The sequence below is a fragment of the Callithrix jacchus genome, chromosome 12 (genome assembly GCF_049354715.1).
Source record: "Callithrix jacchus isolate 240 chromosome 12, calJac240_pri, whole genome shotgun sequence".
Taxonomy (NCBI): Eukaryota; Metazoa; Chordata; class Mammalia; order Primates; family Cebidae; genus Callithrix; species Callithrix jacchus.
Window position 1 is genome coordinate 91,524,897 of NC_133513.1, and position 15,164 is coordinate 91,540,060.

At 35.0% G+C, this 15,164-nt stretch overlaps 1 protein-coding gene across 2 annotated transcripts in view; it reads right to left on the reverse strand.

Moving 5' to 3' along the window:
* Positions 1-15,164, reverse strand: part of HPSE2 (heparanase 2 (inactive)) — an 880,681-nt gene that overhangs the window by 255,285 nt on the left and 610,232 nt on the right. For both annotated transcript variants that reach the window (XM_035268743.3, XM_002756506.5), the window contains one exon: positions 14,937-14,984. In XM_035268743.3, the coding sequence (XP_035124634.1) occupies positions 14,937-14,984 (48 nt within the window). The remainder of the gene's footprint in view (positions 1-14,936; positions 14,985-15,164) is intronic.

The window sequence follows — 15,164 nt, forward strand, 5'->3', positions numbered from 1 at the left end:
TGGAGAAAAAGGAACACTTTTACACTGTTGGTGGGAGTGTAAATTAGTTCAACCATTGTGGAAGACAGTGTGGCGATTCCTCAAGGCCTTAGAAATAGAAATTCCATTTGACCCAGCAATCCCATTACTGGGTATATATCCAAAGGACTATAAATTGTTCTACTATAAGGACACATGTACATGAATGTTCATTGCAGCACTGTTTACAATAGCAAAGACCTGGAATCAACCCAAATGCCCATTGATAATAGACTGGATTGGAAAAATGTGGCACATATACACCATGGAATATTATGCAGCAATCAGAAATGATGAGTTTGTGTCGTTTGTAGGGACATGGATGAATCTGGAGAACATCATCCTCAGCAAACTGACACAAGAACAGGAAATGAAACACCGCATATTCTCCCTCATAGGCGGGTGATGAAAAATGAGAACACATGGACACAGGGAATGGAGTACTAAACACTGGGGTCTATTGGGGGGAAAAGGGGAGGGCCAGTGGGAGGGGGAGGTGGAGAGGGATAACCTGGGGAGAAATGCCAAATGTGGGTGAAGGGGAGAAAGGAAGCAAAACACACTGCCATGTGTGTACCTATGCAACTGTCTTGCATGTTCTGCACATGTACCCCAAAACCTAAAATGCAATTAAAAAATTAAAAAAAAAATCAAGAATAAAATACAATGTTTCAAAAAAAAAAAAAAAAAGAAATTTGAGCTGTTAAGTGAAAATTAACAATTTCGAAAATTTGTATCTGTTACTGTGAGCTTGTTAGCTTTTCAAAACTTAAAGACTTTGGACTAGATATGTGATGACACTGATGAATGTTATTTTAAACATATTTTGTAATAAAATTTGCCAACATTTAGAACATCTTTATAACTCATAACTGGTTTTGTAATATTTTCCAAGTGACCAATTCACGATGTTGTAAACTCATGCATGGGTAAAAGGTCTATTCCAAGTACAAGACCAAAGGAATTTGATACATTATAGTATGAAAAGTTCATGCATATGGTTTAATAGTCCACATTGTAACTAACTTTTAAGGAACTATCATTTGTTGAATTTTGTTATGGTATCTGAGAAAAGCCACATTTACCTGAAAAGGATATTCAAATACAGCTCTTTTTTCCAGCTACCTCTCCCTATGAGGTCAAATTTTCTTCATATTCTTAAACAAACCAAAACAAAATATTTCTACAGAATGCAAAAGATATGGGAATCCATGTGTCTTCAGTTTTGAAATTTGATGTATACTTTTTACTGAATGCATATCACTTTCACATCACGGTAAAGTCATAAAATCATATCAAACCATTGTAAGCTGGGAAGCATTTATATAGTCTATAAACATGATCCACATAAAAAAAAGTGATTGAGAGTCCATAATATTTTTCAAGAGTGGAAAGGGTCCTGAGACAAAAAAGTTGGGAAACCACTTCCCCACATAGTTAAGAAACTGCCTCATTTCCAAGAAAGCAGAGTGCTAGAGATCGAACTACAGTCAGGGCCATCAAGCACAGTGGAGGCAGAGGATAATCACAAGCAAACCTAGAGGATTAAGTGAAAGGCTATATTCTAAGCAATGAGACATCCAGCTCTTTCTTTCAGATGTAAGTATGCTAGAAGATTTATACTTCCAAAATGGGAGAATAGAGAATTCTTCTTTGGAACTACTAATTTTCCCAAGAGAAAAGATGAACAGATATGGACATTTAGGAATCCCCTAATGACTTAATCAAATCACTTATGTAGACTGTTACTAGTTAAGAAGAAATGTCCATAAACAAAATCATCCAATCACCTTTTTATGCTGCTCTCCTAAATAAGAGTAGAGATTCAGGAGTCATCAGATTTTGGAGGAAAAGCTTTAAAGTCAAAGCCAGGAACTAAAATAAATGGGGAGAAGAGGAAAGAACATAAAGAAAATAACAGGAATGCAGGGACCATTAAAAAAAAAAAAAAACTACCTACTGGAGAAGAAAAAAAGCAATTGGACAAAGAAAAGAAAAAACAAGGAAGAAAGAAAGAAAAAAGAGAAAATAGGAAAAGAAGAGAAATAAAAAAAAGAAGACAAACAAAATTGATATCCTCCAAGAGAATATAGAAGGTATTGCATCCAGAAACAAGAAAACAATCTGTAAAAGAGACATTTTCAGGAATGAAAAGAGCTTTGGAAAATTAGAATATAATAGCAACATGGAAGTTTCAACAGAAAATTTAGGTGATTAAGGAGGTTTGTCAGAAAAGAGAGGAAAAGTAAAGGAGGGGAAATATATAAAAATTAGAGTACTGTTTGAGGAATTCCAATATCTGACTAATACAAATTTCAGAAAGAATGCGCAAAAAGGAAAGAATGATATTATCAAAGAAAAAATGTTCAGGAAAATTTCTCTAAACTGAAGGGCACAAATTTCAGATTTAGAGGGTCTAATCACATACCTAATAAACAGAATAAAAAGAGCCACACAAAAGATCACTAGGAACAGGGAGATTTTATTAGAAAGTATCAAGACAGAAAAAAAGCAGGACCAAGAAAAGGACTGGAAAGTTTAAAAGGTACTGGATTTCTCAATAGTTAAAGGAAAACTAGGATGAAATGAAACACAAGCATCAAAATGTGAGGGAAATCTATGTGCATCCAAAATATAAATCAAACTCTAATACAGGGTCTCGACATGTTCACCTCTCATTTATCTTTTCTCAGGAAGTTCTTGGAAGAAATGCTTCACTGAAATGAGGGAGTAAACCTCCAAAAAGGGCACATATCCAACAAATAAGAGAGTCAAAAGGAATCCCCAGGATGATGGTGAAGGGCACTCCCAGGACAACAGCTGTTCAGGAAACACAGCAATCAACCCGTCCAGATGGGAACAGAAGGAGGGATGGCTCCAGGAGCAGATCTCCAAGGAGAAGATGAAACTGATGGTTACCTGAGGTGTCTGCATACAGAGATAGGAGATTTACTACTCTGGTACAGTTTAGAGATGAATTTGGAATAGATTAATAGGAGGCTAAGCAAATAAAAAAAGAGATAGATAGTTAATAACTCCAGGGTAAACAAAAAGTTGTGAAAGAAAGAAAATGTAATCATAGCATACCATATGTCCCTGCTGTGAATAATATTTACATAGTAATAAAAATGTAAACAATGAATTCTGACCAATTTTAAGATATAAAGTATTGGAGGATGAAAAAAGTATGTAAATAAATATGTTTGGGTGTGTGAGTGGTTAGGGAGGTATGAGAGCTAAATTCTCATCTTCCATAGGAGCATTAGACTGTTATTTAGAAACATGAAAGCAAAGGTCAGAAGTGCCTAACACTGGCAAGGTTGCTTCTGGAGTGGGGAAATTTGGAGTGGGAAGGGAGAAGTGGACACTGATGATTTTTAAAGTATAAACAAAAATGTATTATAAGCTCATTCCATTAAAAAAAGGAAACTACGGAAAAGAAAAAATAAGAAAAAGATTCCCTATACTTCCTACATCCAAGGATTAACACTCCTGACAAAATTATTTCCCATTTATATTTATCATATATATTTTCAAAGCAATATATTATTTCACAATAGGTAAGTGTGTTTGTTTAGGTGTAATAGGTTAGGTTCTTTATCCATATTTTATTAAAAAATTTCGAAGTGGAAAGAATTGTGTAGGGAACATCATATATCCTCCACTAGGTTCTACATTTAACAGTTTACTATACTTTTTAAAGAATATATCAGTCTATCTATCCTTCTATCCATCCATTGATCCATTTTATGTTTTGAGGCATTTCAAAATAAGTTGCTGACTTTGGTAAATTTCATCCTGAATATGTTATCAGGCATACCACTAAACAGAGTTTAATATCTATTTATGGTTCTTTTTCTCATGCAATTTTATATATAAGGGATACACGAATCTTAAGCATATTATTTGATAAATTTTGATAAATGCATACTCCTGCGTGACATAAAACCCTATCAAAATGTGGGACATTACAATCACTCCAGAAAATTCCCTCATGCCCTACCCTCAACACTCACTAAAGCAATGCAGTGATTTTAAAAATTTATTCCAAAACTTCATATAACTGAAATAATAGAAATGTGCTTTTTAAATAAGGTTTTTTCACTCAGCCTATTGATTTTGAGATTCATCCATGTTGTGGCATGTATCATTAGTTTATTTCTTTATCTTGCTGAGTAGTATCCCTTTATATGAATATACAACAACTTGTTTACCCATTCTCCTTCTGATGAACACGTGAGATTTTATGATTTTTTGCCTATTCAGAATGAAACTGCTATAAACATTCTTGTAAAAGGTTTTTTTGGTGGCAAATGTTTTCATTTCCTTTTGAGAAATAACTAGAAGTGGAATTGCTTTGTCATAGCACAGGTATATACTTAGTTATATGAGAAACAGCCAGATTTTCCAAAAATGAACCAGATATTTCAGGATTTTAAGAATTTTAAATCATATCATTTTCATAAGTTGTATTTTTTAAAGAATTTATCTACTTTGTCAAATTTGTTGGTATAAAGTTGTTCATAGTAATTCCTTACAGTATTTTTAATGTCTGCATTCTGTAGTAAGAACCCCTCTTTCATTCTTGATACTTGCAATTTTCGTACTTTGCTTCTCATTCTTTCTCTGTCTAAGGTTTTTCACATTTGTTGATCTATTCAAAGAAACATTTTTGGTTTTGTAAATTTTCTCTACCATTTATCTAACTTCTGCTTTATTGATTTCTGCTTATATCTTTATTTCCTTCATTTTACTTAGTTTGGGCTTAGTATGTTCTTTTAATAGCTTTTCAGATAGAAACTGAGATCATTACTTGTAAATGTTTCTTTTCTAACATAAGCATATTAGACTATAAATTTATCTTAAAGTTCTGCTTTTGCTGGATTCCACAAATTTTGATATATTGTATTTTCATAATCATTTCAAAATATTTTTCTACCTTTACTCATGACTTCTTCTTTGATCCATAGATTATTTATTTATTTATTTAGAGATGGGGTCTTGCTCTGTCTCCCAGGCTAGGCTGCAGTGGCATGATCATAGCTCACTGCAGCTTCAAACTCCTAGATTCAAGGGATCCTCCTCCCTCAACCTTCTAAGTACCTGGGGCTACAGGCACAAGGCACTATGCACAGCTAATTTTTAAAACTTTCCTTAGAGATGGAAGTCTTGCTAGGTTGTTCAGGTTGGTCTCAAACTCCTTGCTTCAAGTGATCCCACTGCAGCATCCCAAGTAGCTGGGATTACAGGCATATACATTATTTTGAAGTATGTTATTTATTTCCAAATATTTTGGCATTTTATAGATATTTTTGTTACTAATATCTAACTTAATTTCTTTGTCATCCCAAACCATACTCTGCATTATTTCAATTGTTTCAAATGTATTGAGACTTGTTTTACAGTTGAGCATATGGTCCAACTTCGTTAATGTTCTATGTACACTTGAAAAAAATGTGTGTTCAATTATATTCTGTCAATGTGAATTAAGTCAATCTGTTTGATAGTGTTATTAAAATCTGCTATATCCTTATTTTATTTATTTTAACCTAGTCCTATTAATTACTGAAAGAGGTGTTTTTTAATTTCCAACGATAATAGTGGATTTTCCTGTTTTTTTCTCCTTTTGTTGTTATTTTATTCTTTGGATATTTTGAATCTGTTCTTCAGTGCTATATTCTATTGCTGCTCCAAACAAATTATCACCAACAGTAGCTTAAAGCAATCCAAAATTTTTCTCTTATAGTTGTATAGGTTAGAAATCAATATGGGCCTAATTGGCCTAAAATCAAAGTATGTGGAAGGCTATCTTCCTTTTAGAGATGCTAAGGGAAAAACCATATTATTGCCTTTTCTGGCTTCTATGGGCTACCAATCTTTGGCGCATGTTCCTCTTCCTCTATCTCCAAATCCAGCAATTGTAGGTCAAATCCTGCTTACCTTACATTTCTCTAACCTCCTCTCCAAAGTTAAATCTCCCTGTGCCTCCTCTTTATGCCTTCCTCTTCCACTCTTGTGGTTATATTGGGTCCCTTTGGATATTCCAGAATAAACTCCTTGCTTTAAAGTCAGATGATTAGCAGCTAATTCCATCTGCAACCTTAATTCCCCTTTGCCATATAATGTAACATATTTACAGGTTCTAGAGATTAGAATGCAGATATCTTTGGGGTAGGTTCATTATACTGTCTACTATGGGATAATACATTTATGATTATTATGTCTTCCTGATGAATTGATCCTTGTATCACTATGAATAATCTCCTTTTCTCTGAAAATTCTCCTTTTTTTGAGCCTACTTTGGTTGATATTAATGTAGCCTCACCAGCTTTTTATAACTGCTTGCATGACATATTATTCCCATCCTTTTATTTTCAATCTGTATGTCTTTATATTTAAAGTGTGTCTCTTGTAGACAGAATAGTCTTCTATAGCTTCCAGTCTGACAAACTTTGCCTTTTAATTACACTGTTTAGAACATTTACACTTAATATAATTATTGACATAGTCATGGTTCAGTCTACCATTTTGTTATTTGATTCTTTTTCCCATTTATTTTTTGTTCCTCTCTTTCTCCTTTTTTTCAGGTTAATTCAGTATTTCTTAGTATTGCATTTGAATTTTAATATGGCTTTTCAGCTATACTTTTTGTCATTATTTTTAAAGGGACTGCTGTAGAAATATAATTATCACCCTTGCATATCACAACCTTCTCAAAGTAAATATTGTACTACTCATATAAAAGAACTTTGTAATACTATAATTCCATTTACTGACTCCTCCTTTTCTCATCCTTTGTGGTATTATACCATATATTTTTACATCTATATATGTTATCAACCACATAATACAATTTATATTTTTACGAGTCAGTATTTTTAAAATAAATTAGGAAAAAAATAGTTTTTTATATTTAGCCACAAATGTACCATTTCCAATGCTCTTCATTGTTTTTTGAGATCCAGGTTTCCTTCTGGTGCTACTGTCTTTCTCTCTGAAGAATTTCCTTTAGTATTTCTTTTGTTTTTGGTGAGGTGGGGCAGTGAAGTCTTGCTCTGTCACCCAGGCTGGAGTGCAATGGCATGATCTTGGCTCACTGCAACCTCTGCTTCCCAGGTTCAAGTGATTCTCCTGCCTTAGCCTCTTGAGTAGCTGGGATTATAGGCACCTGCCACCATGCCCAGCTAACTTTTGCATATTTTAGTAGAGACAGGGTTTCACCATGTTGGTCAGGGTGGTCTCAGACTCTTGACCTCAGGTGATCCATCCATCTTGGTCTCTCAAAATGCTGGGATTACAGGTGTGAGCCACTGCACCCTATTTCTTGCAACACGAATCTACTGGCTTTCAGTGATAAAAAATTTCGTTATTTCACTTTCATTTTTGAATAATATTTTTGGTGAATATGGAATTCTAGCTTTACATTTTTTTCCTTATCATTTCAGAATATTGTTCTGTTGTACTCTGTCCTGCATTGTTTCTGATGTCAAATAGGCCACCATTTGTGTCTCTGTTCCCTATATATAAAGTGTATTTTTGTCTGAATGCTTTAAAGAGTTTTGTTATTTTGTTCTCAGCAGTTTGAGTATCATGCACCGAGATATGATTTTCTTTGAATTTATCCATCTTAGGATTTACCTAGCTTCTTGAATCTGTAAATTAATGTTATCCACCAAAATTGGAAGAAGTTCAACTTTGATTTCTTAAAGATGAATGTATATTCTGTGGATTTGGGGTGGAGAGTTCTGTAGATGTCTGTTAGGTCCACTTGGTCCAGATTTGAGTTCAAGTTAGCATCACATCACACTTACTCTAAAATTGACCACATAATTAGAAGTAAATCACTCCTCAGCAAATGTAAAGTACAGAAATCATAACAACCAGTCTCCCAGACCACAGTGCAATCAAATTAGAACTCAGGATTAACAAAATCATTCAAAACTGTACAACTTCATGGAAACTGAACAATCTGCTCCTGAATGACTACTGGATAAATAACGAAATGAAGGCAGAAATAAAGATGTTTTTCAGAACCAATGAGAATGAAGATACAATGTACCAGAATATCTGGGACACATTTAAAGCAGTGTTTAGAGGAAATTTATAGCACTAAATGCCCACATGTGAAGTAAGGAAAGATCTAAAATCAACATCCTATAGTCACAATTCAAAGAACTAGAGGAGCAAGATCAAACAAATTGAAAAGCTAGGAAAAGACAAGAAATAACTAAGATCAGAGCAGAACTTAAGGAGATAGACACACACACACACACACACACACACACACACACACCCCTCCAAAAATCAATGAATGCAGGAGCTGGTTTTTTGAAAAGCTCAACAAAATAGACTGCCAGCTAGACTAATAAAAAAGAAAAGAGAGAAGAAATGAATAGATGCAATAAAAATGATAAAAGGGATATCACCAATAATTCCACGGAAATACAAACTACCATCACAGATTACTACAAACAACTCTATGCACATAAACCAGTAAATCTAGAAGAAATGGATAAATTCGTGGGCACTTACACCCTCCCAAGACTAAATCTGGAAGAAGTTGAATCCCTGAATAGACAAATAAAAAGTCTGAAGTTGAGGCAGCAATTAATAGCCTACAAACCAAAAAATGTCCAGGACCAGACAGGTTCACAGCTGAAGTCTACCAGATGTACAAAGAGGAGCTGGTACCATTCCTTCTGAAACTATTCCAAACAATAGAAAAAGAGGGAATCCTACCTAACTTATTTTATGAGACCAAAATCATCCTGATACTGAAACCTGGCAGAGACACAACTGAAAAAGAAAATTTCAGGCCAATATCCATGATGAACATTGATGTGAAAATCTTCGATAAAATACTGGCAAACCAAATCCAACAGAACATCAAAAAGCTTTCGAATCACGATCAAGTAGGCTTCATCCCAGGGATGCAAGGCTGGTTCAACATATGCAAATCTATAAACATAATCCATCACATAAAGAGAACCAAAGACAAAAACCACATGATTTCTCAATAGATACAGAGAAAGCCTTTGACAAAATTCAACAGCCCTTTATGCTAAAACTCTCAACAATCTAGGTGTTGATGGAATGTATCTCAATATAATAAAAGCTATTTATGACAAACCCACAGCCAATATCATACTGAATGGGCAAAAACATTCCTTTACATCAATAACAGACAAACAGAGAGCCAAATCATGAGCAAACTCCCATTCACAATTGCTACAAGGAGAATAAAATACCTAGGAATACAACTAACAAGGGACATGAAAGACCTCTTCAAGGAGAACTATAAACCACTGCTCAAGGAAATAAGAGAGGACACAAACAGATGGAAAAACATTCCATGATGATGAATGGGAAGAATCAATATAATGAAAATTGCTATACTGCCCAAAGTAATTTATAGATTCAGTGCTATTCCCACCAAGCTACCATTGACCTTCTTCACAGAACTGAAAACAACCACCTTAAACTTCATGTGGAACCAAAAGAGAGCTTGCATAGCCAAGACAATCCTAAGCAAAAAGAGCAAAGCTGGAGGCATCATGCTACCTAACTTCAAACTATACTACAAAGCTATAGCAACCAAAACAGCATGGTACTGCTGTTTGGTACTGGTACCAAAACAGAGACATAGACCAATTGAACAGAACAGAGGCCTCGGAGGTAATGCCACACATCTACAACCATCAGATCACTGACAAACCTGAGAAAAACAAGCAATGGGGAAAGGATTCCCTGTTTAATAAATGGTGTTGGGAAAACTGGCTAGCCATGTGCAGAAAGCAGAAACTGGACCCTTTCCTGACACCTTACACTTAAGTTAACTCCAGATGGATTAAAGATCTAAACATAAGACCTAACACTATAAAAACCCTAGAAGAAAACCTAGGCAAAACCATTCAGGACATAGGCAAAAACAAGAACTTTATGACTAAAACACCAAAAGCAATGGCAACAAAAGCCAAAATAGACAAATGGGATCTAATTAAACTCCAGAGCTACTGCATAGCAAAATAAACAATCATTAGAGTGAACTGGCAACCAACAAACTGGGAAAAAATTTTTGCAATCTACCCATCTGACAAAGGGCTAATATCCAGGATCTACAAAGAACTCAAACAGATTTACAAGAAAAATACAAACAAACCCATTCAAAAGTGGGCGAAGGACATGAACAGACACTTTTCAAAAGAAGACATCTATGAGGCCAATAAACAGATGATAAAATGCTCATCATCACTGGTCATTAGAGAAATGCAAATCAAAACCACACTGAGATACCATCTCATGACAGTTAGAATGGCAATCATTAAAAAATCAGGAGACAACAGATGCTGGAGAGGATGCAGAGAAACAGGAACACTTTACACTGTTGGTGGGAGTGTAAATTCGTACAACCCTTGTGGAAGGCAGTGTGGCAATTTCTCAAGGATCTAGGAATAAAAATACCATCTGACCCAGCAATCCCATTACTGGGTATATACTTAAAGGATTATAAATCATCCTATTAAAAAGACACATGCACACGTATATTCATTGAGGCACTGTTTACAACAGCAAAGACCTGGAACCAACCCAAATACCCATCAGTGATAGACTAGATAAAGAAAATGTAGCACATATACACCATAAAATACTATGAAGCCATAAGAAAGGATGAGTTCGTGTCCTTTGCAGAGACATGGATGAAGCTGGAAACCATCATTCTCAGCAAACTGACACAAGAACAGAAAACCGAACACCGCATGTTCTGACTCAGAAGTGGATGTTGAAGAATGAGAACTCATGGACACAGGGAGGAGGACATCACACACTGGGGCCTGTTGTGGGGTATGGGGGGCTAGCGGAGGGATAGCAGGGAGTGGGGGGATTAGGGAGGGATGAAATTAGGAGAAATATCTAATATAGGTGACGGGGGGATGGGTGCAGCAAACCACCATGGCATGTGTATACCTACGTAACAATCCTGCCCGACCTGCACATGTACCCCAGAACTTAAAAGTATAATAAAACAACAAATAAACAAATAAATAAATAACATGCACAATAAAAAAAGACAATGCTGCCACATTTTATTTTTACTATTTGTCTGAACTCTAATTGTGGATATGTTAGACTACTTGGTATTGACAATGAGGTCACTCAAACTGTTCATTTTTTCACTCTATTTTTTCCTCTCTGTTCTTTAAATTGTATCATTTCTACAGTTCAGTATGCAAGTTTACTCTTTCTTCTGTGGTTTCCAATCTCTTGTCAAGCCCATCCAATGAGTTACCATTTCAGATATTTGTCTTTTCACTTCAAGAACTTCATTTTGGTTCTTTTTTATAGTTTCCATTTCATTGCTGATATTTCTCCAGGCTAATATGGAGAAATGTCCATATGTTCTCAATATGGACATTTTCCCTGCAACTCTATGAATATAAAATTACAGGGAAAATGTAATTATAATAGCTTATTTAAAATCCTTGTCAGCTAATTCTAATATCTGGGTCATCTCTGGGTTTCTATTTATTGCTTATCCTCTTCATCATGGTCATATTTTCCTGTTTTTTGCATGTCCAGGAATTTTTTATTGAATATAGCCAAGTGTCAATGATATACCATAGGGAGAGAAGAATGCTGATTTTGAATCTAGCAGGAAGTTGAATGAATGACGGATTTTCTTGTTCTTCTGAAGGCATCATTTTATGCTTTCTTTGGGCAAGTCTGTTTTGGTTATACTTGAGTCTTAGAGCAAATCTTAGTCCTGAATAGACTACACTTAAGGCATAACTACTCTTTTACATTTCACTGTAATAACAAGTTGTTTATCAAGTCCCTTTAAATTTGTGACATTCAAATTCCAACCTCTGTCTCTCATGTGACAAATGGCAGCTGAAATCTCTGTTCAACTTTTTTAGGCTTCCAGATGTTTCTTTCCACTAGGTTCCTTGGAACATCCCATGAATATATACATTTCAGGCATCAGACAAAGGTTTGAGGGAAGTTTATATGCATATTTGGTATTTTTACCCTGAAGTTCCTTCTTTGTGAGATTTCCACCCTCAATTTCCAGCCTCTGGACACTTCTAGCCAATATGAGCGAGCGTACATTTCTGTTTGAGTTCTAGTTACCTGCTAATGAATGAATTGTTAAGTAACTACAGTTAAATAAAAGTTAAATAAAAGTAAATCTCATCTAGTACTGTTCACTTCTTTTAAAGGTTGAGTACCTTCCTTTAGTTTCTGCCTTTTTTGGTCATACTCCAGTGGTTTTTTTTTTTTAAAAAATACTTTATATTTTATCAATGCTGTCTATATAACGATTATTATGATACAAGCTACTACACTATACTTGTACTTATGCTTTTATCTTAATAACTTTTTCTGGGTTTTCTCAATGGGTTGTTGGGCAGGATCAATTATTAAGTCATATATCTTGGTCCTCAAAGTATAGCAAATCCAAGAATATGCTTCCAAATTAAAATAGTCAAACTACAGAGATTTGTTTATTCATAACTTCTGACTGAGAAATTAGGTTGTTCAAGATCCAAGCTCAACATTCCAATATTGAAATGTTTCTTCTGGCCATCTACATATAGTGACAAATGACAAATTCTATGTTAGTCTCCTCTCCTTTTTTTTTTCTAGCAATATCTCTTGATTTCTTTACATTATTAGGACATCTTCACCTTAGCATTTCTCAGGATTGAAGAAATGTGGCGGTTGGCTTTAATTTTCATGAGGTCCTTCTGGCCAGAATTGCCTGGTTTTCTTCCTTGATTTTTCCAATTCTTGACTGAAAACTGTGGCTGGAAAGGATAAACTGTAGATTTCACGGGCTACTTGTCCTCAAATGAATACTGATCCTGAAGCCAAAAGAAATACATCCTCCTGCTTGGTTTTGAGGGTATTTTTGGAGTAGTTGCAAACAGTGGTATTTATCTGGAGATGTGGCCAATATTTTTAAAGTAGCCAGTAAACAAAATGTATTTATTAAAATATATTTTTGCATCATAAAAATAATACTGTGCTCCCTTCATTCCTTTTGTGTCAGGAAGAGTACTTGAATAGAAAAGAAAAGCTTTCGCTTATCCCTCCCTGTCAGCCATAATAATTAAAGCCATACATTCTTAGCCAATAATTTTTTTAATGCTGATATCCTTATCTTCTCCACAAATCCTATAAATTCTTAAGGGTTCAGCCTTTATGCTACATTATCCAGATAGCTGTTTTGGTGAGGACACTGAACAGAACTTCAGTAAAGGGACATTATCTTGTTATCAAAGCAGTAATAGTTAAGACAATAGCCCTTGGAGTGAGACAGACGCAACTTTAAGTCCAACATTTTCCACTTTCTGTGTTATCTTTGGATAGTCCACAATTTCCTCTAAGTTACAGTAAAACAGAGATAAAAATAGACCCTAGCTCATTTGGCGGTTGTGAGGATCAGCTACAATAAGGCATATGAAGTTTAAGAACCGTTCCTGGTACATTATTATTTTTATTCTCATTGTTGTTGTCATTGCTATTTTTATTGTCTGATAAACTATTGTCTAAATAAGTACTGGGTAAATTGAATAAGTGCCAATCTGGTAGAAGAGAAAAACAAACAAATTACAAAAACAAGTCATATGGAAAAAGTAATTATAAGTTATTATAAGTGCTATGAATAAAACAGCTAAGAAAAAGAATGAAATGGAGGATCTCTTTTGGATACAATCACCAGAGAAGGGAAAGCCTCTCTAGGAGAAGACATGTAAGGTGAGACTTAAAAGATAAAAAGGAGTTAGCCACACAAGAGTAGGGAGAACAGCATTTCAAGCAGGAGGAGGAACATAGACAAAGATCCAGAGGCAGACAGGCAAGTGGACCTGAAAGAATGAAAAGACTACCAGTGAGCTGGGACAGAATAAGGGCAGAGTGGCATCAGATGAAATCAGAAAATAACAGAGCCCAAACACGAAAGGCCAGCATGGAGAGTTTGGCTTTGTTTCCAAGTGCAAAGGAGAGACACGGTGGGCTTTCAAGCAAGGGAATGACAAGATCCTCAAACTTACTCAATCCATAACTCACAGAAACAAACTGAAGAAGAATAAGAATTTCTGAAAACATTCGGAACTTTATTTTTTAGAGAAATTAAGTGTCTAAATATGGACTAAAATAATTCCCATTATGGTTGAAATTATTGATTGCCAGCAAACAAAAACACTTTAGGGATATTTAATAAAGATTTCATCCACTTCATTTTCTTTCACATCTGTCATGAATCCACAGTGGACATTGTGACCCACTTCAAACAGATGATAGACAAAAGGAGTGCATAGGCTAGATGGGAAGGGTTACAGTAACTGAGAGAGAGGGCCATTGCCAAGACCTATGAGGGCCCATTGTAAGAGTCTTCCTGCAATGTTGGAGTTTATTCTCTCTCTTCAAGCTGCTTCATCTTGACATTCTTTTTTTTTTAACTGCTTCATATTAGAGATTCACTTGGCACTAATTTAGACCACTGACACTCATATAACAAGGTGTTTCTATTTTCACAAACATATTAAGCAATTAAAACTATTTCCTGTTTTATACAAGGAAATTTACTCCCAAAGAAAAAGCCTACGGGAAAACAGTGGCATGCTCAGATCCCCATTACTTGTTCACTGATGACAGATTAATTAAAAGGTTATATAATAGCTGAAATCTCCAAAATTCATCAGTTTCTTTTTTAATTTTTCTGAAAACAACCCAACAAAATTATAGTACTTTGAGACAGCATGTGCCATAAAAGCAACTTTAGAGTTACTTTTAAATTTTTTCCTGGAAGATGAAGGATAGCTTATTAAATGTCAGCTATGAACTTGGTGACCACTAATTATCTTTCATTTCACAGCAGCTGATAATAAGTAAGAGCAAAAATGGTGAATACCTACTGTTGCCAGGTAACTGCATCTACTGTGCTTCCTGCCACCTTCATGAATCTGTAAGGAATAGAAAGAAAAAAGATATTACAACTTAGATTAAACCACATCCCTCAAATCAAAAGGAAATAAACTGGGGCATAGATTAGACCAACCCCTAAGCAGGTATACTTTCTGAGAGGAGCCTCCATAGTCACAATGATGGCCTAGACACAGCTATTGGAGGTCAAACTATAAAGA